This window comes from Malurus melanocephalus, unplaced genomic scaffold, assembly GCF_030028575.1.
Source record: "Malurus melanocephalus ecotype Western Australia unplaced genomic scaffold, MMel_1.1 scaffold_619, whole genome shotgun sequence".
Taxonomy (NCBI): domain Eukaryota; kingdom Metazoa; phylum Chordata; class Aves; order Passeriformes; family Maluridae; genus Malurus; species Malurus melanocephalus.
In genome coordinates, this window is record NW_026623851.1 from 345,246 (window position 1) to 368,835 (window position 23,590).

The following is a 23,590-nucleotide window of genomic DNA, read 5'->3' on the forward strand; positions in this document are numbered from 1 at the left end:
TTGTTGCTTCATTTCAATTGCTAAACTATTCTTATCTCAACCCACAGGTTTTACCTTTTCATGATTCCTTCCCTATCCTTCCAGGTGTGGGGGTAGAGAGTGGTACTTATTTGCCAACTGGGGTTACACCACAGTACCCATCCAAAGGAACGTTTATCCCATATGTAGAATATGTGAAACAAACCACAGCAATCACTGTCATGTTATTGCACCTTTTGCTCTTTTGCAGTGGCTTGATGGATTTGAGATGGCTGATGCCTGACAATGAGAACCCAGCACTCACCCTCCCATCTTCACAGTCACTCTTATGAACCTGGACCTAAATTACTGACAAGAACGTAGATGCAGAAACATGGCTGAGCTCAGTGGGAGTCAGGAGCCTAAACTGTTGAGGATCTGAATTTACCTTTCTCAAGCCTGGACTTGATGATCCTTGTGGGTCCCTTCCAATTCTGGATATTCGGTGAATCTGCTAAGCCAGCTTTCCTGTTTCAATGGCTTCTTTGGAAAACACAATCTTTGCCATGGAGCTCATGTATACATAGGGATACTACGGGCTACATATAATAAACAACAAATCAATTTTGAGCCTGCAATCATTACTGAAGTCCCACACCAGAACAGTTTAGTGTATAGCAGGTTCCACTAAAGAAAACAAGGGTTTAAATGTAGCATTTCCTGAGCCAATGGATGAAAAAAGAGCACAAAGAAACACGATCCTTTAGTGTATGCAAATTTATTCAACTCTGAAGTTACTTTTTACARCTAATGACTGATACCAACAGATGAGGTAAAAATATGAGGTACTTATATGAGTATAACATTTAAAAATGCAATTATCATAATGAATCTATGTAACAATACAAAATACTGTGGTAGCTGAATGGCAGACATGGCATAATGTGCATTTTGAAGAAATCTTATTTCAACAATACATGGCTTGGAGATGGCAGAAACACGTGACAGAGTTTCTGCAAGGGCAAGAAAACAAGCCTACCTTGCTAAAGGTGGCAGGTGGCACCGGACCTCTTCCAGCTGAGCAATGATTTGTCAGACGGGACAAAAACACTGTCCAGGTTTTCCCTTCTTTTCCTTAAGAAATTATTTATTTCCAGACACTGCCATTCCCAGGGCTAGAAATTCTGTGCCTGTTAATGCTGAGGGACTGCTGTATTTATTTATGTGAACTAATGTAGCAGAAGTACTCTAATTGCTCATGTTTTGGAAAACAGCTAGCATGAAATCTGCTGCCATGGCCACAGGCGTTTGGGGAGGAGGGGCTGCTTTCTGGAATGGCATTCCCAGCTGGAGAGGCACTGTTTGCTCCCGGGAGGGCTAAGCCTGGGCAATGGGGCTGCCCTGCAGCGAACGGGTGACTGCCAGACCCCACCACAGCCACTCAAGAGCTGTGGCAGCACTCCCCTGTCTGTGGGACTTAAAGCTACTTAAAGTAGTTGCACCCTGCAACCATTGTTGGCCATAAACTCAAGGCAGGAGCTCCCAGGCAGCCGACATTCCCGATCCTAGGGCTTGCACAGCAAAACATGGGTGACTCAGTTCATGGGAGATGACAGTGACTTTTTTGGGGTCCTGCTCCTTCACAAGGACACCCTGGAGCACTGTGGGTCACCTGGGTCACCCTGTCCACCCGGAGCTGCCACAGGTGCTCCTCAGATTGCAGGGCTGTCCCCTGCCAGCACAGCCTTCATGTGTGTGGCAGGATGGCATGGGGAAATCACACTCCAGCAGCTGTCACCAAACACCGTGCACTGCACCGCTCCCACACCTGGGGCACGCTCAAAGCTCTGGCTTTGAAGAGACCTCCACATTCACTGAATCGAGGCACAAAGCTGTAGCTTCACCTTGGTAAGAAATGCATCCTGCTTAACTGCCCTCATACTGATCTTTCTAGATTTTGTTGGAAGGACTGAGCTGAAGCACTGGCTGTGAGCGACTCCGCTGGTTTATGCAGCAACGAAGTCCAAATGAACAAATGCAATTAATGAAGAACAGTATTAACAGGCTTGTACATTCTTATTGAGTCCTAGATGTAATAACATTTTGGTCTTAGGTTAGTTAAAAACAAAATGGAACCCTGCCTCTAAGGCAATGCTGACAAATTATTATTATTATTATTATTATTATTATTATTATTATTATTACTTTTAAAGCATACTTCCATTAGCAAAATAATAGGTCCCTGAAAATGAAATTATGTAATAGGCTTAAATGGCTCCTGCTCCTCATAGTCAGGGCTAATCCTGCTCCCACCAATGTCTACAGAGGTGGGATCATGCAGATCAGTGCAATATAAGATGAAAATTCTTGCTGTTACTACAAAAACAGTCTTTCCAAGAAAATAATTTATTTAGTCTTTTAAATCTTCAAGATTTATTTAAAACCTTAAAAAAAGCGCAGTTATTTGTATAGTAAGAATATTAAAAGGCGTGTTCATCTGCATGTCTTTGTGTCCACTGGATGTGGAAAACCTGCTTTGGACTAGCCATCTCTGTGGGAGAAGGAAAGAACAAAACAGAAACACTCAGAACCTAGACAAAATGCTTTAAAAAGTTAATTTACAGCTTAGTAACTTACTACTCTGACTTCAGAAATCTGAGGACACACAGCRTTACTTTGTGCTGTCTGAGGATGAGCAGTAACCTGGAACACTGCACACAGTGAGGTTCTCTCCTGACAGACACCAGGAATTAAGGCAACAGGTAAGTTTCCAGCACCTTCTTCTAACAGTCACAATTCTGCAGCTGAACATAAATGGCCTCCACGATGTCTGTCTCCGATGCATCTCCATGTATTTTATTTGGTGAGACTCCACATTATTTTTAAATTAACAGTAACCTCCTCCTTTCTTAGTTTCCTGTACTTCTTCCAACATCTATTTCTGGGTACCTTCTTATAGCACACAMGAACACAAAACATATTTGAGTGCAGGCATTTGTTACCACACGAATTATGCTTGGTAGCCCTGTGACAACAGCAAACACAACTTATGTAGCAGTGACACACTAAAAAACAAGTGACAGATCCACTTCAGGTCCAAATGATGCAAGTGGTTTGCACTGGGTTATATACAAAATAATTAATTTATACATATACATATATATAGATAGATAGAATATAGATAAATATATACATACTGTACATTATTTATTTACAATTAAAATATGCTTCTTAGAAGCCTTTAAATACCAGAGTTATGTAACGTACAAGTAATGGCAATAATCTGTTTTTAAAGTAATAAAAGCTCTCTGAAGAAATGTTTAGTTCAATAATCAAAATTATTACAGTGTGGATGTGGGGGAGGGGGGAAGGTGAAGTCTCCAGAATAAAAGAACTTTCCTATAAAATTCCTTTCTCAGCTTTGTATAGACCCAGGTCTGGTGAGATTTCTGCWGCTTAAATAAGACCTTTGCTTTCAGTATTCCTGTTCCCTGCCAGACTCTTCCCTCCCAGCTCACATGCTCCCAGGAATGCTTCCTCAAATTTTTGTTTCTGGTCCCTCAGCAATCAGAGGTTGAAATGAATTTCTGATCCTGGCAACTTCTGCTGCACACAGATGTCCAAAGCCTTTGTTGTACCACTCTGGGGAATGTCCTCTAAAGAAATGAGAAGAGAATTATTGAGAAACTCAAATACTCAAGAAATATGCCCCACAGAAACATCCTTGCCACGCTTCCTGCTCCCCACTGGCCACAGAGGTGGTGGACACTTCAAATACTTGTCATTTTAAGTGTAGTCTGAAATTCTCCCTTGCAGTAATCAAATAACCAGATTCTGTTTCTGAGATCACATCAGAACAGTGGTAGGGGCTGAGTGGAGGAAAGCCTGCAGGAAAACTCCAGAGCAGCAAGGCTATGCCACCCATACCCTCTGTTCCCAGCATGTCCCCTCCCTGAGCTTGAGGTTTGTCCTGCTGAATGGATGTCACTTTGTGCAGGTGGAATACTCACTTTAGGTCAGTCCTGCAGATGTGGGTCAGCCTGGCTTTACCTGAGCCACAGGGCTCTATCAAGTACTGGGAGTCCATCACGATGGCTCGCACAGCCCCCATGATAGGAGCCTCTTCGTGCTCCACAGAGATGGCAACCAGCATGCACATCCCCTTGGGCAAATCTGTCCTCCATGTCCTGCAAGATGGAATCCCTTTAGCAATGAGACTTTTGGGCATACAAGTAAGAACCACAATTAGCAGTTTGCTTGTCTGCCAGTCCTTGTTGCCTACAATGCCAGGGACTGTCTCAAGAATCCGTGGGGGAGTTCCACATTTCCCAGTTGGCAGTCTGACTGTGATGTGGAATGGCCATCTATGTGGCTTCAGGTGCAGAAGTTCTGCTTCTGCACAGGAAGGTTTTGTAACCTTTATGCATTAAAGGACAGAGTAGAGCCTTCTGCAGTCAGACAGAAGTTTTGGAAAGGAGAAAGAGTGAGGATAACCCATCCAGAAAAATCTGGAACTGCATTGCACCCATGCAGACTTACAGAACAAGAAATGCAGTTTAGTACTGCAGAAATCCTCACAACTACCCAGAATATGTTTCCAGCATGTCTAAATTAAAAGCAAATGTCCATTTTTTCCTCTCCCAAGTTTCTAGCCTCTCTGCTGGAGAAATTTTCCATGAAATCAGGAGACCTAGACTTTAACCCTTAACATTTTTTTTTGTTGTTCTGTAAGCATTTTCTACATATTCTGGTGTCTCACATCTTTCTCACCTGCACTGATGCTCAGAGGATAGGTCTGTGCTCTTTCCTATGCTGTGGGAAGAAATGAGGAATTCCCACTGTGCTGTGCAACATGCATCATCTTGCTGTGGACTGTCTGTGACAGGGATTATGCTTCCTTGGGAAGTATGATATTTTAGCAGGCAAGCTGCTTTCAAGGACTGTTGAAGTTTGGACTTCAGTAGGTAATTTTAACATTCTGCATTTTTCTAACATTACACTGAGCTGCTATTCCAAGACACTGCAGGAGGATACTGACCAGAAGGTTTTACATGTGCCTGGGCATAAATAAAATCTTACAGATGCAACACATGGGAGTAGGAAATCACAGCCGAGATCCAGTATGAGAAACGCTGAACCACCTCCTGTGAGTGCTTGCACAGTGTTTAGCTGTTGTTTCAGTAACTACCCAGCACTACCTGGGCCATTTGGGAAGTGGAACGTTCTATATCCCAGAGATTTCAGAAGACTTATGTTTCCTGTTCCTCATATGGATTTAGGCCAGTTTCAGTTTCATTCTTTAAATGCATTACAGTGGTAAAACCAGGCATGGCACCTAATGCACCAAAATGCTGTGATACTGAATGAMCATTAAACACTTGTGGATTCTTTAATAAAAGTGATGCCTGTGCAGGGCAGCTGAGAGCTGTGTCATATCCCAGGCATATGAAACACTTCCCCTCTCCTCTTACTATCAGTCTTCTCTAGGGAGCCTAATCTCCTTGTTATGACTGTCACATCAAAAAAAAGGGAACAATGAAGTTGATCCTTTCACAGCCAAAAGTTTGATTGAGAAGGAGAAAATGGCCATCTGCTAAAATATACTTATTCATGTCCCCAGAGGTGTATTATAATTTCACTGTTCACTTCCCACCAATCATAAGGTATCAAATTGACTGTGGTATTGCTGGCTAACCTCACTCTAGACTTCATGGTATCAGTCAAAAGAGATAAACAACAGAACCTGACAGATCTGCCTGATGTCTGTTTTCAGCCCTTAAGAACCCACCAGGATTCATTTTTATGGTATGTATTTCTGTCCTCAGGGGCCATTCTGCCTGGGTTAGTGAAAAGAATGAGAACTCGATAGAAAGATTTTTCTTTAACTGATGTGACTGCACAGCAGGTCTTTAAAGAACATAAACCACCACGAAACCTGATCGTGAACTAAGTGGCAAATGAGAGGACCAAATTACAGTCATCAAAACCTCCCTGCCGCTTGCAGACAATCTTCTCAGTGCCATGCAGAGGGCCAATTTTATCACTGGTTCAAGTTAATAACATTATGTAAGAAGATTATTTATAAAATAATGATATATAATTACATAAAATACATAATTCATTATAAAATAATTTATTTAGCTCAGTATACTGTGGGAAGGCAAAGGAAATTGAGTAATGGCAGCACTGGTTACAGAAAACATTTTTTAAATCTTCCCCTAAGATTTCCAATAATTCTTCCCTTATATCAGCAATATCTGCATGTTGTCATCCTCTAAGAGACTACTGAAGTTCATAAAAGTGATGTACTTTCATAATTGTATTTTATTTGACTCATCTTTTTGCTTCAATCTGCTCTCCCTTTAATACAATTCTGACTCACTGGACTACTTCCTTTGTCAAAACTGTTTTGTATTTCTCTGGCACATCATTTCAGTCAAAGAAAGATGAGACCAAAAACAAGGATGCACAAAATCTTCCTGAAATAAATGACTGTAGGACTGACCCTGTAAGTGAAATATGTCAGCAGCTCCACAAAAGCTCCTAGCAAGCAAAGGCCAGGATTTCAAAGGCAGAAGGTGCATAAGAGGGGTATTTTTTGACTGTTCTGTCCAGGCAGATAGACAATGGCAGAACTGGGATTGAACGTGGAATATTGATACACAGCTGTACGTTTATTTGAGAGAAGTCATCCCCTGGAAGAGAGAATGCAAATCTACTGCCTCTTCCTGTTAATTTCCACATTACGATTTTTATGGAACAAAGCATTTATTTGTTCAAAAAGGCTCCAACTGAAAATTTAAGATAATAACTTATACAGAGACCGTGTAACAGCCTTAGCTTAAAAGCACCACTATCTTCTTCTCTAAACATTTGGTTCTTAAACATCAAACGTTCCCCAGAGAACAGCAGAAGCAGCGTAAAAAACAACTGGGTTATATTTGCACTGTTTTGACAACAAACAAAGCTAAGAGGGAAGAGCAGCTATTATCAGACATCTGTTCTGAGGAAGAAATTATATTTATGGCCTCAGGAGTATGTGCTGCTCAAATTACATCAGAGAAAAGGTCAGCATGCTCCAGGTGTATGACTCTAATTCAGTTTGAGAAATCAACACTGCTGCCCACAAGTAGAGTTCTTGCAGAGCAATTATACAGATGTGAAGGCTGAGATAAATTCAGATCTTCCTCTATGCATTGCAGGAGCCAAAGGTACCAGAGAACTGTCCTCAGCTTACCTCAGAATGACAAAGTCTCGGATGGGGTGAGGAGCCATGCTGTTCAAAACGTACTGGTAAACTTCTGTCTGCTTGTCCAGGCTCTCCACCACCTTCCACTGCAAGAAGTCCTCGTCCCAGAGGTGACGTTCTCTCAGCACTCGGTTCAGGACAACAGATGGGGGGGCTTCAACTTCAACTGAGGCTTTCCAAAGCCTTAGTGGGTTCCCATCCCCAACCTGGAGTGAAGCAACCAAGAACACAAACCCCCATGATTTATGTGCCTGTCTTCRGCAGACTGTAACTGAGGATAAAATCTCCACATATGTGTCTGACTTCAGACTAAGAGCATTCATATTCCCTGCTAATCATTACTATTATTGCTGCTGCTGCTGCTCTGCTGCTCCTCAATGGAAATCTGAAGTGATTCAGTACTCTGCTCTCATAACAGAATACATCTGGATTAGTTCCCACAGTGCCAGGGAGGTTCTGTATTACTTCTGGGGTGACAGACACTTTTCCAAGCCCAGACGCACCAAGTGTAGCAAAGAATATGTGTCTGCAGAAGTAAAAACAGAGGAGAGACTGAAACTCTGGGCTGAAATAAAGCAACCACCTTAGGCAATCTTACACACTACCTAGGACTGAGGATCCACTGACCCTCCTGGTTAATTCTGGCAGAGCAGAACATATGTTGATTCAGTTAAGTGTCAGGTACACAGACGTCTGCTCCTCAAAATAGCTGCCAGAGAAAACACCTTTCAAAGGTGCTTGCTAACTCCTCCTTGCTCACAGATGCTCAGAACACCTCCSCAGCTTGCAGCACAGGCAGCAGAAAGTGCTGGGCTACACACAAGGTGAATTTCCCAGACTGCACACATACAGCTTTTCTGCATGGTTTTAGGGATCCTATTTCAGGCAGTACGCAAGTAAACTGCCTTCTCCTACCTAATGAATGTCACCCCCCCCCCCCCCCCCCCCCCCCCCCCCCCCCCCCGCCCCCCAAATCCATCCCCTCCTCTCACTAGCTGATGCTGGTTTGGAGACCTCTGCTTTGCTACTGCATTTCCAGCAGCCCTGAACTCCACTGCCTGCAGGGACCTGCAGCACCCTCTGCCTCACTGCAGTGGTCTGGCTTCCCCCAGAGAAGTGATGGAGCCCAAAACAAATTCAGAAATTTTAATAAAAGGTGCAGTACCAAAAATCCACTTCAAAAAAGGACAAAAGGGTCAGGGATAAAACTGGTGATATGGCTGACCTACTTGATAAAGCATTGGGGAGCCTGAAGTTTTGTAGTTACCTGTTATCTTGCTGTGTTTGCCAAACTGCTGACACACATCAAGAACTGGTCAGAAACTTTCCATGTCCTCYAGTCAAAAAGCTTGCCCAGGTAATGTTCTCTGTTTTTTAACATCTCAGCTCACTCTCTGGCTGTGTTGGTTGCTCTATCACTTACGTGATCTGTTATGGAGACCCTGGCTTGCTTTATGTGCCTCTTTCCAGATTCTCATGTTTGAATCACTATTATATTACATTTTCAACTGCTTTTAGTAATATTTTAAAACATTTTTTAAAAAGAGTGCCTTGCCAGAAAGAAGGGTGTGAGTTTTGCCATACAATCTGTCAGGGTGCCCCATAGCCAGGCTGCATTTTTTATTTGGTTTCTTTACTGCTTCTTCCATGTCTCTCCAAATTACCTTTTTGTAGGCAAGTTCTGTGTTCTCCATACTGGAACATGTGACCCATCCTTTGAATTTCTCTTTTGCTTCTTTTTGGAGATTCTGCATGAGAATTTCCAGGTACATCTGATAGTTCCCTCCTTCCTCATCCACTTGTTTCCCAAGCTCGTCCAGGGTGAGAGAATGCACTTCTGCATCAACATAGGAGTTTCGGGATTGGGTGATCATCTCGTGTGGGACCTGTGTCACAAAAGGGAGGGAATATACAAAGGGAAAATCTCCTGAGATCTTTTCCTTAAGGCAATTTGTTCCTAGGTTCATGGACCACTCAGCATCCAATTGCATGAACCTATGATCTGTAAAATGCACATCAATTTCTGTCTTTTTGCAAGAGGAAACATCAAAGTAGTCTAATGAAACAGCCGGTGGCTCAGCACAGCACTACTCATGCAGAACCGTGCTAGACTGATCAACCGGATGTCAATACACCTCTGTTACTCCTTCAGCTCTCAGAAATATTGCCCTGTGCCTCTGAGGAAGTGAGATAGGAGCATTTGCTTTCTTCCAGCTGTGTGTAAGAAGCTCCAGGAATGACTGCATCTCTCTATGTGATTTTTACTTTATTGCACGACACACAGAAATAAAGCATATGACCAATTCTTTTTGAGATAGATAAGTTTTAATCGAGGTGTTAAAAGCATTGTAATAAAAATTTAAACTAGCAGATTTTGATTTTAATTGGACTAAAAGTTCCTAATCCAGTGTTTTGGGTTGAAAACTGTCACAGATTAATTACCTTGAATCTTTTGAATACTAAAAGGGAATTACCATAAAGAAATGAGGTAAATAAACTTTAGACAAAGTAAGTTTACAAATAAGTCAGGCACCAATCTCTGAGCTAATACAAGACATAAAATGTAAGCATAAACATAAACACTTCAAAGGGTACTGTATTATGTAGCCATGAATAATGCTGTTTGAGTCTCTCACTCACCTCAAAAAGTTTGTTGCATTCCATTATCATGTGAGCAAGTCCCTGAGTAGCTGCCAGGTTTTCACTGAGGTCCTTCTGATCTGGCTTCCCTGTTGCATATTTTTTCTGTATTACTCTGTAATTGAATTCAGTTTCTCAGGTAAAGAGCTGAATCTTTTTAATATGAAAGCAAAAAGCAGCAGGATGCTCCCAATACCAGAGAGGAAAAAAACCCCGATCTTTAGTTTTTATTTATCACCAAGACTGCTCAAACTGTTAGGCCTTTTTTAAAGGAAAAATGTTTACCTAAAATATTGTTGAGCCAAAGGTAAGAGCAGGAAAGGTTATGCGTGTCCTGCATGATGTGTTGTACATTTCGAAATGGATTTTTAACAGACATGATATAAAGTGGTTTACATTGTYACTGCTTAAAGCACTTGCTCAGACATGGGTTACACATGTACTTGACCAAGAATCTCACTGTATTCCGAACCAGTGGGAGGAAAAAAAGTCAAGAGGGACCACTAATGTTTAGCCAGGCTATGCCCTGTTTAGTCTACACTCACTGTGTTACAGTTTGAACGTGGCCTGAAATAAACCTTGTTTCCTGAATGTAGACAGTACATTTAAAGTGAAAAAAACCCACTCATTGAAAATCTACATATCAGAAGCCTTTAAAACTCGGTTAATCTTAGACTTCAACCACAGCAAAATCAAGCCCTTTTCCTTCTCATAAGTCAACATTACTCATGCAAAACTCACTAGTGCCCCATTGAAAATTTTGCATGGAAAGCAGGCATATTCACAGCAGCCAGCCAGAAATGCCTGCTGGGCTTGTGAAAACAAGTGTGCTTCTGGCTCTGCAGCAGAGGTTTTACCCTCTTGCTGAAACTATGCCCTGTTTAATGAGTGCTGGAAAGCAGTTGGTTTGGAAAATTTTGTCCTGCATACCACTGAAATCATCACTCTGTGTTAAGGATGTGACTGTTTATAACGAGAAGAAACATACCTTGGTGAGCTTTCCTTCTTCACTGTATTGAGATGGAAGAGGGAAGGGGCCAGACAAACAGCAATGTTCATGGGAGTCATCTGATTTTCCTCCACGGAGGTGACATCACTGAGGAAGCAGAGCAGGGTCTGCAGGACCTCCCTGTTCTCATCGGCCATGAGCATGATGGCAGCCTGTACTGCCTGCAGCCGCTGCTCCCTGGGGACATCTGGGAATGAGCAAAGGACGTGCAGGGGGTCAGTTGTGAGATCAGATAAGGAGCCCCAAAGACGAAATTACCACAGACATTCACAGTCCCCTCACATGCTCAGAACCCACATAGATGTGGGCTCAGGGATGTGTTTTAGTGGAGGACCATTTTAGGTTAATGGCTGACTCTCAGAGGTCTTCCCCAACCTTAATGATGGCTTTGTGAAGAGGCAGATGACAGTGGACAAAGGGGAAAAGACCAGCAGGCTTCTGGAGAGCCCTGGGATTTGCTACTCCATCAAGCACAGCTTCCCTCACCAGCATTTTTTTGTCTGAAGGGCTGCTCCCAAGAAAGAGACTGGACTTCATTTAAAGTTTATGAAGGGAGAACAGTTCTCAGTACTCAAATCTTTAAATGGTACTTTTCAGGTTTTCTTTTTTCCCTGGCGAGACAGAGTTCAAAAGTCTTAGGGAAGCTTCAGGAACCTTTGTGTCCTAAACCATAAGATAATTTAATGAAAGAAGTAATGGATAGGCTTAAATAGTACCTCAGACAGATTGATTTCTAAAACTACCATAAGTTTTCTCAGTTTGGACTTGGAGTCCTCCTCCGGGTATTACATACTCTCTGTATAATCAAATGGAAGAACAAAAGCATATTTACAGTACAGGGAACTGCCAGCTTCTAAGATTTGACAGCTAGCCTTGTACAAGCACTTTATTTTAAAGCTTTCAGACATGAACTGAAAAATGAACACAGCCCAATACTTCCAAAGTTTTGAAAAGCAAGGCCAAGTTTTTCTGAGAAGTCAGAGGAGCTTTTGCTAAATCCATGCAATGTGTCTTTTCTTCCCACAACACCTCCTGGTAATCCCTCCCTCCCCTTTACTGTTGCTCTGATGGGTCTGGTACATGAAGCAGACGACCAGCCAGTGCTTCCCGTCACAGGTAAGCATTAGGCAACAGAGAGTTTTAGGGAAATGGAGAAAGTTTCATCAATGCTATGCCATAGAGACTACTGCACTAATCATCTCATCTCAAATCCTATGGGTTACAGCAATTCAAGCCATTCTGGGTATATGAAACAGGATATATGAAAAATATCTTCAGTGAGTCCCAGAAAATCAGAAATCCCCTGCCAATACACTAAGAGAGGAAAAATCCTTCCCAGCTTCACATTAGCAATTTGTTAAACAGGAAGAAAGGTAAGAAAAACTCTCAGCTACAGATTAGTTTAATTGCAGACAATATGAAATACGATTAGTATCTGTTGTGGGTTAAGGTATCTCCTTTTGTTTCCTTTCTAGGGGAATTTTTTTTTCCCATTTTGTTGCTGGGATACACTGATTGCCAGRTCATCCTTTTGATGGCTAGGCGATTGGTAAAGACAGTAAGACCTATGCCCCACCCAAAGGATCTTGCTGAGCACTCCTGCTGCCTGGCAGGTTTTTGGTTGTTTTTTTCTCCTCTCTTTGGAGAGAGGGAAGTTCTCGCTGGAGTTTTGGGCTTGAGAAGGGGGTATGTGTGTGTGGGGCGGGGAGTAACTTCTTCTCCTGCCCTGCTTGGCTCAGACGAGGAACGTCGGCCTGCTACCTGCGAGGGGAGAGCTTGCCTGCTCTTTTCTGCAGAGCCCAGTATCTCTGCTCGTTGGTTCCTGTTTGCTGCACTGTGATTTTCTGCCCCTGTGCTTTGCCGGGGACCCCTGAGATTCCAGCTGCACTGGCTGAGTTCTGCTGCATCCCGTCTCGCATCTGCGGGATTCTGCTTGTCTCTTTGCTCATCCGGCCATTCTGGGGTTTCTTGCTGTCCAGAGGAGCACTGAGATCAGCGTTTTCACTGTGAATTTGCAGAGGAACTTTTCTCCATCCACCTCTGCCAGTTTGTGTCCGCCATTGGCCACATGGAAGAGCTGAACCAGCCTGGACATGCGCCACAGTGCCCCCTGCAGCCGCCGGGGAATCATCACACCCRCTCTGCCCGGCCGGGAGCCGACAGCACCCCTGCCGACTGGGACTGTAACTGCACCAAAGGGGAGGGTGTGTCTATGTAAGGCTGTCACTGGGTCTATGGCTGGGTTAGTTGTTGCTATCGTTGTTGTTACTTGTTTCACCTTGTTACACATATTAGTAAAAACTTTTATTCCCTTTTACCCATACTCTTGCCTGAAAGCCCATGATTTTCAAAGCTATAATAATTCAGAGGGAAGGGGGCTCATATCCACCACTCCAAGGGGGGTCCCTGCCTTCATTGGCAAACACCTGTCTTTCAAACCAAGAGAGTATCCCAGCAGTTTTCAACATCTTTCTTTCTGTGAAAGGAGTTTTGTCAGTACTGTCTGAAAAAGAAAAATGTATTTCTTGTTGATCACATGGAAAACCCCCACTGCTACTCATTCTTAATCCAGACAATATTTTCCAGTGTCTACCGAGCCCATCTTTTCTAGTTCCTATCTTGGTTTAAAGAGACCCATCCTCAAGTCTTTCTGAAATCCTTTAAACTAGTGATGTAGTTTGAGAACATCTTCCTTAGCTCATTTTCCCCCCTCTGACCAGTGCAAATAGAATTTCTCCAGACTTCCCACCACAGCACCACAAAGACAATACAGAGTCAGCCCATGCCTCTTTTCAATTTTTTTGTTGGCTGGTATCAATGTTTCCCYGATCAGTCTCATGTCTTGGAAAAGGGGAGCCCTTTCTGGCTACTTAAGACTTGCTTATGCTGACTACACTGGGATCTGCCACATCTCTCTTCCTTTGGCAAGGGCGTAATTTACTTGCAATCTCTTCTGTGCAAAGATGGGACATCCCCAATTTTCATCAAGCAGTAATTTAAAGGTGATTTGTTTCCAAGGATAAGTAGAACATGTCCTTGTAGGGGACAATCTTCTCCTTGGCTACTTCCCTATGGAAATTATTGTGACTGACATTTTATTAGTGGCCAGAATTCCTGCTGCTTTTCTGAACAAGCTCATTAATGTGTGTGCAGGCAGAGAACTTGTGAGCAAGAAAGAAGAAGGGGAAATGATGGTCCAGGGCTAGGCACCAGCTCTTTCAGTTCACTTATATCCCAAGACATCTCCTACAGCCAAACCCACTAAATTTATTTGCAGTGCTGTCTGTCACAAGCAGAATCACAGCATTCCCTAAAAGCTACAGACACTGTGATGGTAAATTCATCAGTGACTGAGTGCCACAGACATTTTTACAGTAGAGGGAAGCGACGGAAGATTCTTAAGTAGTGGGATTAAACAGTGTTTTAAAATGGCTTTCTTTTATTTTGGCAGCTGAAATGTCTGCAAGTGAAAACACTGGACACACTTCTCTCTACTGCTTCCAATTATTTGGCTTAGACTGGCTGCATCTGCCAGAGTGCTGGCTGACTGGCCTTCATAATGGACATTGTCAGGAAAAAACTCTAATTCCTCTGACTTTTCAGTGTTTCTCCCTCAGTCTGGAGAAGAGATACACAATCATTTCCTGATTCACAGGGACTTTCATTATTCTGATGCATTTGAGTCTCAGATTTTGCTGCAGATTGCGGGAAAGAAAAGAAGAAATCCTCTGGTTTCTTTCTTTCTCTATGAGTCTTTTTTTGCATAAAGCTTATGATCTACATGAAGGTAGCTTGTTTTTTGCATGTACATTTTATTGATTAAAATGAAAAAACAAATAATCAAAAGTCACAGCAAGGAAGGCGACTGCACAGACCCATATTCTCATGGCCAAGTACCACTTCTCCATGCCCAGAAGACTCACTTGTATTGAGATGTCTGCATGAAATGGGCTCACAGTTTAAAGAAATCTGACAAAAGTAAGAGTTTTCATGCTTTTTATGTCCAGCAGCCTGTTCTTCTGTCTTTTTCCTGATTGTGAGGCTGGTATTTTCAAATTTTCTCAGTATTTGAACATTGTCTTTCCATTAAAATTGCCACTGAAACATTTAGGTGATTCTAAAGATCTCTTAATGAAAGATTTTGAGGGCAGAGGTTTATATATCTCAAAGGCCAGCAGAAAGAATCCTATCCAGTGTTAACAAGCCAAAATGATTCACAGTATATTACTATATAAWATATAACATTTTCCAATTGTTGTTTATAGCAATAGAAATGAGTGGAAATACGAACTTACATTGATAGATGTGCAGAAAAGTCTCTCCTAGTTTACTTGTGAGGAGAGGTTCCGGCAAATCCCTGAAGAATTGCTTCACCATGTCAGCCACATCGTACGCTGACTGGTCCTCATAGTTGACATTTTCTGGGGAGCTCTCGTTCATCTGACGCAGGGCCTGGATTCGGGATTTCACTCCAGATTTCCGAAATAGACCCACCTAAAAATGCACCGTGTTAAGTTGGGTAAAAGGGAAAATGCCTTTTAAAAATATATCTATATTACATACACATATAAATACACATATATTACATACACATATATTGCATTCACATATAAATCTATTATGGAGGTTTGGAGCATGACCAAAGCCTGGGTTGCTTACTTTACTCCAGGTAAGAAAAGAGAAAATGTGCAAATGGTCCCACAAGACTTGCAGGCAAGTGCACGCTCCCACAGCAGGACTGAAAGGGTTAATAAGACTGCTGCTCTCTGTCCCATCCTAGAGGGGAGGGTTCAGAGGGCCTTGTGGTTTCCCTGCTGCCTGAAGAGTTTAAGCAAGATGCTCTGCTGATATAAATCAGCCGGGCTTGCTTGGCTTGGGTGGTTGTGTGTTGATTTACTCCAGCTGAGAATCTGGCTCCTCATGTTTATTTGGGTATATATTTTGAAGACTAACAAGAAAATATTAGGCTTAGCTAACTAATAAATGCTGTGGCAAAAGATAAGTACAACCTGGTAGAGCTTTAAAATCAAGACGAAATCTGGTTTTTCCTTTCCTGCTCTCTGCTTCCAAGAGTTCTCCCAAATTCCACTGAAAAGTCCAGTTTGAAAGTGAGGGCCACAGAGGCATTACTTGTGCAGTGTCACTAAGATACGTTTCTATCCTATTTGCTTTCTGCTCGAAAGGAAGTGGCAATTCTTCAAATGATGCCTTCGAGGCAGGGCTGCCCTTTCTTGTCCTTCTTGCCAGTGGAATTCCCCCCTCAGGGGAATTCCTGAGCCTCAACCACATTTTATTCCCAATTGAGTTTATACTGCTTCATTTGGGAATGTTAACACTGTTTCCCTTCAGTTTTTCAGGGAAAGAGGTGAAATCCTGAGAGAGACCTATGGAAAAGGCACATTTCAAGTTGGGAATTATAGACTCTTGTTCCTCTGTGATTGCTGCCTCACTGGGGATCGGTGCAGCTTCCTGCATGGCACAGTCCATCAACAAACAGTAGAGGTAAGGGAATAATGTCTCCTGGCCTTCTCTCCCTTCCTGCCGAGCAAAAAGCAGCAGTTCACACAGGACCCTCCTCTCCTTAAAATGCTTCCCATGCTCACCTAGAAGGTATTTAGGACTTTCATTAACTGGCACATTAATGACACTAATTACATAAACCACAGCTCTGTTAGGGGGTATATTTACATATTTATATGGAGATGAACCACTACACCAGATGCTGTGTGACAGCTTTTCTGTGTCTTCTTATTGATGAATTTAGTGTCACTTGTGAGCTAAATTTATGTGTAGGAACTAGAGAATTGGAGTGTACCCTGTGTTCTGTATTTATGATCCCAAGTGAAGCTCCCCTCTCTTTTCTGACAAAAGCATACAAGAAAGAGTATCCAGCTCTTTTCATTGGGTTTTCCCTTTCCCCTTTTCTTCTTTTCAAATGCCTTTTCCTTAGAAATGTGTGCTGAAGATGCAGAAGGACATTTACTAATTCTGTCCAAAAAATAAAGTTCTGACCCTGTGGTAGATAAATGTGGCAACAGAGGTTCAGTTCTCTCCTTCTGAAGGAAAATGTCCTTGCTGGTATAAAGAACCATTAAAAACTGCCAGCGAAGTCTGATTTGGAAGGTCAGATACCAAATCTCACTCATGCAATCTCCTGCTGCTCATCATTCTGCTGCTCTTGATCTGTTTAACGACATTGATCCAAACCCCAATTTTCTTTTTTTTTTAATAAAAAAAAAATTAATCAAAACAGTTCTTCACTTGATAGAAAAAGATGTTTTAGGCTCGTTTTGCATTATTACAGACTTGTTCTGTAAATAAAAGGGACTATAAATCCAGAGGTCAGTCTGATCCAATCTCTTTACTATCCTCATGCTGTGTGGATCATCTTCCCTGCAATCAGTCCCATGATGCATGACAGAAATAAAGATGTGGTTGGAAAAGGCAAAGCAGTTTCTATTTCACGAATTAAAACTGAATCACATATCCTTCTAGTAAWGGTGAGCCTCCTCATGCCATTTTAGGGATTTCAGTGGCAGGAGCTAGACCTTACAATGGTTAAGAGCAGCCTCAACTTTACCAAGTATGTGCCCTTGAAGCTCTGTGTTCTGAACTTTAGATCACCTTCAGCAGCGCACCGAAGAGACACATAAGCAAGGTGCTGGGGGAACCTGGAGACTGCCTAGGTCTCTGTCCAGGCATTAGGAGACTTCGAATTAAAGGGAGCAAGGGGAGGAATTGTAAAGCAGAGAAGCTGAACTGACTGGAATATTTTTGCCTAGAAAGGCTTTTGATGAAAAGATATTTTAATAGGTCCCAAGCTGCACTTCTCCTCCTTCTTTTTTTTTTAGTTCAGTGTTTTCCCAATTTCACTCTGAGAAGAAACCAAAGCTGAATTGAAATGGCTCTTCACAGAGCTCTGATCCTTCCCAGCATCAAGAATGGAGCAGATATTTGTCTGAGTCTTCCAACACCTTTTAATTGCCTCAAATTTCTGAAGAGCTTTTTCTTTCTTATTAACACTCCCTTTTACATTCCCCCCAATTAATCCTCTCTCTTCTCTTTCTTCCTCTTGCTCTACTTCTTAGCTGACAAGCCCGGCCCTATCCTCACACCTCCTGTTCCTCTTACTTGGGCAAGTGTCTCCTTCTCCAATCTCATCACTAATTCCAGGCTTGCTGCATCCCTTTTCTATCTACACTGGGTTTCCCAGCTCAGTACACAAAGCCAGATGACCACCATGGCAACCAGGCACGTTAGCTCTTGAATGTGCCATTCCCACTTGTCTCCATGCACCTTTCCCTTTCATCCTGTCTTAAATTTCTGACAAGTGGTTCATCCTGCCCCTCAGTTGCCACACTACACATGGCTGACAGAACTCATCTCACCTCACTTTTGACATTGTGGAGTTAGATGTCGAGGTCTGACCACTACAGGGTCCCTTTACACAGAGAACTGACAGGAAGGACCTGTGTCTTTCCCACTGGATGCAGAGGGAAATGGTCGTGATTTACAGGAACACCTTTAATTTTTAGATTTCAGTTTTGGGGAAGATAACTGTCACCCAACAAAAACCTGAACAGCAACATAGCAACCAGAACGGTGATTAGAAAATATGAAGATTCACAACAGACTAATTCCACCCTTTTTATGTGCTCAGAGCCAGGAGAGCAGCAAAGTCTTCAGAGCAAAGTGCTCCTTTTGAACTCACAACTATCTAAAGGCAGTTATGACAGGTCATATGACATGAGGTCAATAACAGCAGAGGACTGAACATAATCAGCCACGGGGTTTCTCCCAGTTCTATGTTCATAAAAATACACAGTCTCATCCTTAGGGAAAGAACAGTAAAAATATGATTAGTATGTCCCTCTGCAGCTAGAGGGCATAAAGAAATATGAAATACTTTGAGCATGAGGGTGTCCCAGCTGGCTTGTTGTAGCTAAGAACACGATAAAAGGCAAAGTACCATAATGGCTTTGACATTGAACCCCTGCTGACCCAACTATCTGGATATATCTGACTCTGTCAACAGAAAACTTGGAATATTTTGCTGAGTTTGCTCTCTATTCTTGGACTTTTCTGTCTGCTAAGTAAATAAAACCTTTTGTACCATATCTTGTGAAATGGCGAATGCAGTTAAACCTCAATGGCAACAGTCAAGCATAAGCAGTGCTTGTAAGATACAGGTAGGAGTGGGGMGTCCTGATCTCTTCCCAGGTTTCATTCAATATACATGAAGATCTCAAAATGTTCTTTGAAGTAGACTGTTACAGCTACAAGAGTTCAACAGATTAGTTGGATACAAATCTCAAAATGGCAAACTTTAGTATTGGCACCAACTATCAAATCACCAGAGGAGATCTAGGGCCAACATGAGCGATAATAACCTTCAAATAATTCTAGTTCTAAGTACAAAAATGCTCACTGTTGCTTGCTTAATGTGGCTTTTCAGAAAAAAAAAAGTCCGTGGAGTAAAGCTCCTACCTGGTCTAGGCAGTTGCTGCGCAGGTAGTGCAGGGCTTGCTGTATGCTCTGGGGAAGAGGCTGTCCCGTTCTCTGCACATGAACTATCAGGGGCACGCCAAAGACATTCTTGTCCTTRTAGTCAGGGACTTTCATCCTCTTCATGAACTTTGGAACAGAGCTGAAAATCAACATGAACAAATCAACATGAAAAAATTCAGAGTATTTACACATTCTCTGAGTAACACTACTGACAGAGTTTGGGGCCTTTTTTATATAGRTGGTGAGATAATGTTTAATGCACAATACACAGACACTTTAAAATTTGCATAATTGATTCATTTCTTAATGTCTGTGAGTGGATGGCCTCTGTCTCTAAGGTACAGCATAACAATCAGTTCTAACAGATTCCTTATACTATGCAGGTGTCATCCAGCTGAGGTCAACAAGTCTTAGAGAATCTTTTGGGGTCTCAAAGGAATGGCAGAGCAAACCTGAGTGAAGAGGGTATCTGAGGGAAAAGGAGGTTCAGTCCTGCAATATGCTGAATCATCTTCACACTACCAGTTACATAATTTAGTATTTCTATTGACTAAAAATTTACAATAAGAAATAATGGTGAGAAATTCCTATGTGTCAGACTCATCCCTTGTGTTATGATTTAGTCCAGTTGAATAATTTAAGTGAAGCTGATGAGCTTGCTTTCTACAAAAAATTGTAATGAAAACAAGAGCAAACTAGATTCCATTTTTGGGAGTCATGACTGCCATGGAATTAAAATAAAAGGATGAAAGTGACCTGAATATGACTAAGAGTTTTGTCATCTGTGTGGGAAGAAGTTAAAACTCATTTTAAATTACCTACTGAAGAAGTACAACACATAACTTTACAGCTATTTGCAGTCCCTCTCTTAAAAATCCTTAGAGACTGATTATACAAAGTGAAGAAATGTTTGTTAGGATGAGAACTTTGTACAAAGAGCAGGATCTAGAATTTGCTTTACTCTGCTCTGCTTATTTATGCTGGGTAAGGTGAGATTCATTTCAGGGCACACATTGTAGGTTAGCCACAGAGGGCTGCATTTCCCTGTTCTTCTCTTCTAAGGAGAACAGGGAAATGGGGGTTAATCTTACTGAATTTTAGTTCTCTTATAGAGATTTGGAAAGAGTCTGGATTACCTCTATACCCACTCCAGAGAGAGAGATGTGTAGAACTTGATCCAAACCCTGATCTTTGGATATAATTGGCTGCTTTGGAGTTGCCTTTTTCCTCTGACCACAAAGAGCTGACCTGACTTCCTCAGACCAGGTTTATAACAGATACTTTTAACTTTTCCTAATGGCTGATGTCAGTGAGGTGAATCCCACATGTAGTTCTTTGTACCTATTTTTCCATTTTGAAAGGAAAACTTGTCATATCTAGTTCACAGATGAATTTAGTGGGATTTTGGGGAGGTGCTTTGAGCATGAAAATCACAATGTAAATGTCAAGTCATAATGGATCTGAACTGGGTGCCTTGCTGTATTAGGGCAAGATTCTGTCATCCTTTTGCTAATTTCTCAGATACTTTTAAACTCTTATCTATGCCCATGTCCATTTCTGGTGTACCGCAATCTGTGGGGTCTGCCAGGTTTTGTATACCACCAAACATCCAGGTTTCCTGCCAGCTGCTATAGAAGGAGCCACATCCATCTGTAGGGAGTGTTAACAGCTTGCATGGGAATAAAACGCCACGTCCTTGGCTGTCTTGAGAAAAAGCAGGTTGGAATGTAGAATTGATAATGCAGGTGGCTTACAATTATAAACATTACTAATACTGTAGCTTTTGCAAACCTACCAATCCTRTGCTGTTGAGTAGAAAGTGACAGCCTCACTGACCAATGTATGTTTGACACAAATGTATGCACTGGTTGCTAAAGTGGATAAAAGAGGCTTGTTCCACAATAAAGTCCTTCTTTCTTTCTGTTTTTTCACCCACTTTTGTGTGTTTTGTATCTATTCTTTTATGTCGGCTGTCTGGCCAACAGCGACATATGGCGCCCGACAGGTTGAAGCTGCCTGCTAGGAAYGCTGAGCAGCCTGCCTGGCCCCACTCTCTTTGGGGTGCCTACGCCTTCGAGGCAAGGTCGGGGATCCTGCCCAGAGCAGGTGTGGAAGAGCAGCCTTCGAGTTGCTCGTGTGGAAGAGCAGCCTCCGAGCTGCTCGTGGGGAGAGTGGCCTCCGAGCCGCTCGTTTTCGCCGAGAGCAGAAAACCCGGGGATAGAGAAGGTCCGGACCAGAAGTAAGAAACTTGAAACCTGACTCCTGAAGTTAAGGTGAGCCACTGGGAAATTATCCTGTTACGGGGAATAATCTAAGCACATAGGAAAAGACTGTGTTATCTACGTAGAAACAAAGCAGCTGCCRGCAATCAATCACCTTGGGAGATTARGTGAGCCGTGGGATAATGGGACATACATTTTCCAAAGAAGAGCAGTCTGTTTTCAAACTTACGAAGGAGCTGCTAGAAAAATAATGAGACTCTGTCCTCTCATTTACTTAAGCGGCTTTTGAGATGGACTCTCCAAGCCAATGGCAACTGTATTTTTTCTGCTSATCTGTGGGACAGTATCGGGGTCCAGCTATGGGATCGGGCTAYGGGAGGAGATCAGGTCAAACTGCTCCCTTCATGGAGAACGATCCTAGAAGCTATGAGGAAACAAGATGGGTCTCGAGAACCCCCCCGGATACTGTCTGCAAACTCCCTGCAGATTCTAACTCAGACTCCAACAACAGCAGGGGACTTGCTTGGCTAACTACAATCTGGCCGAGAGCAAATTGRTAGCACAGCCTATGAGATAAGGACACCARTATTCTCCACACTGGAGAGACTTTTATTATTTGGCTAAAGGAGTCTGTAGCTGCCTCGTTTCGGAGGCTGGGTCGTGAGTCGGCCAGAAGCTTTGGGTGATGGTGGAACCCCCCGCTTTCCCCTGGACTGCTGAAGTTTGTACTCACTCAAGATGAGCAGCCCTGCAGCACTGGAAGGGCAAGTCACCCAGGGAGGCAGAAGCCCCGGTGAAGAAACGGCACCAAGAACAGAAGCCGCCCCGGTGAAGAAGCGGCTGCTTTGGTGTTTCTCACCCCTTCCCTTTCCCGTGCACCCCCCGCCCTCCCCGCTGCTGCTCCGTTCTCACTGTGTATCTGTGGGCTGTGGAGGGCAGTGGGGGAGGCAGACGGGCTCCAGGAGCAGTGGCCTTGGGATGCCTGTGCTTCACAGGGGGAGTTTGGAAAGCCCAGGGGGCACYTCCAGGGTTTCACAGCTGAACCGTGTTTTGCTAATAATGGTGACTGAGTTGTATTTTAAATTTGTCTCTAATTTTCCCATAGAAAAGCCTTTCYRAAAGGAGAAAGGAGTATMGTAAGAGAGTTGAGCAGGAGGACTGAACGAAATGCCTGTCTACCTTGTGTTGCCTTGGGTGCAGTTCCCTTAGTTAGAATCACTGGAAATGCCACAGAATAGCAACTGTTGTTGATTTATCCAAAGYAATGGATGGCTTTGGTACCGTCACACCATCTATTCTAGAAAGTGGCTTGTGTGGCCTGGTTTTAATTACTGTAAAATCCTTGGCGAAAAGACGTGTGTCCTTCTAATTGCTCGGAGCCTCCAGCTCTTGAGCTTTATGGCTGACTGAATCCTTCTCCCTTTTGTGATCCTTTATCTGTAGCTAAATCCAAGAAAGTTGCTCCTTGTGGTTACTGAGAACTTTCAGGAATTTTTTGTTCTCTAGCTGCAGGTGCATCTTTCTGAACAGGCCCTCAAGCTTAAGCAKGTTTGCTATGACTTGATCAGCTTTGTGGTTTTTCAGTGTTWCCAGAGTTCCAGGAAAAGATATCTGAGCTTTGTTCAAAGCCTCCTCCAAGCTGAGAATCCTGTGGTCCTTAGATGAGAACTGGTACATGAATGGCAAGAGTTTACCTTWTTTGAAGCTTTTGCTGTRGAKAGACCTCAGCTCTCTTTCTCTCTGGGGTTATCCCAGGTTTGAAGGCTTCCCCTCTGTCTTTATGCTAYTGGCATGTACATTTGCCATTGAGGGGCTGCTTATGTGTTGAAAAGTCAGTCCTTTGATTGGCAAGATCAATAGATGTACATGCAGTGTTTAMYTTGAACRAGTAATTTTTGCTCTGCTCAGTTTTATACATTGCATCAGCTTTATTGGGATGTGCAAATTGAGGTTATAATGTTATCCAACTCTGATAAAACTGAAGCATCACAGTTAACACTATAG

The 23,590-nt window shown here is 42.7% G+C and overlaps 1 protein-coding gene across 1 annotated transcript; it reads right to left on the reverse strand.

Annotated features, from left to right (window-relative positions):
• Window positions 1–648: 648 nt before the first annotated feature.
• LOC130583729 (stAR-related lipid transfer protein 13-like) lies at window positions 649–21,355 on the reverse strand. Its single transcript, XM_057383277.1, has 9 exons — window positions 21,348–21,355; window positions 19,344–19,503; window positions 15,152–15,350; window positions 10,836–11,043; window positions 9,848–9,962; window positions 8,872–9,093; window positions 7,196–7,413; window positions 3,969–4,145; window positions 649–3,614 (listed from the first exon to the last, which is right to left on the reverse strand). Exons 1-9 carry the CDS (start codon window positions 21,353–21,355, stop codon window positions 3,497–3,499), a joined length of 1,425 nt encoding a protein of 474 aa, XP_057239260.1. The 3' UTR covers window positions 649–3,496.
• Window positions 21,356–23,590: the final 2,235 nt, after the last annotated feature.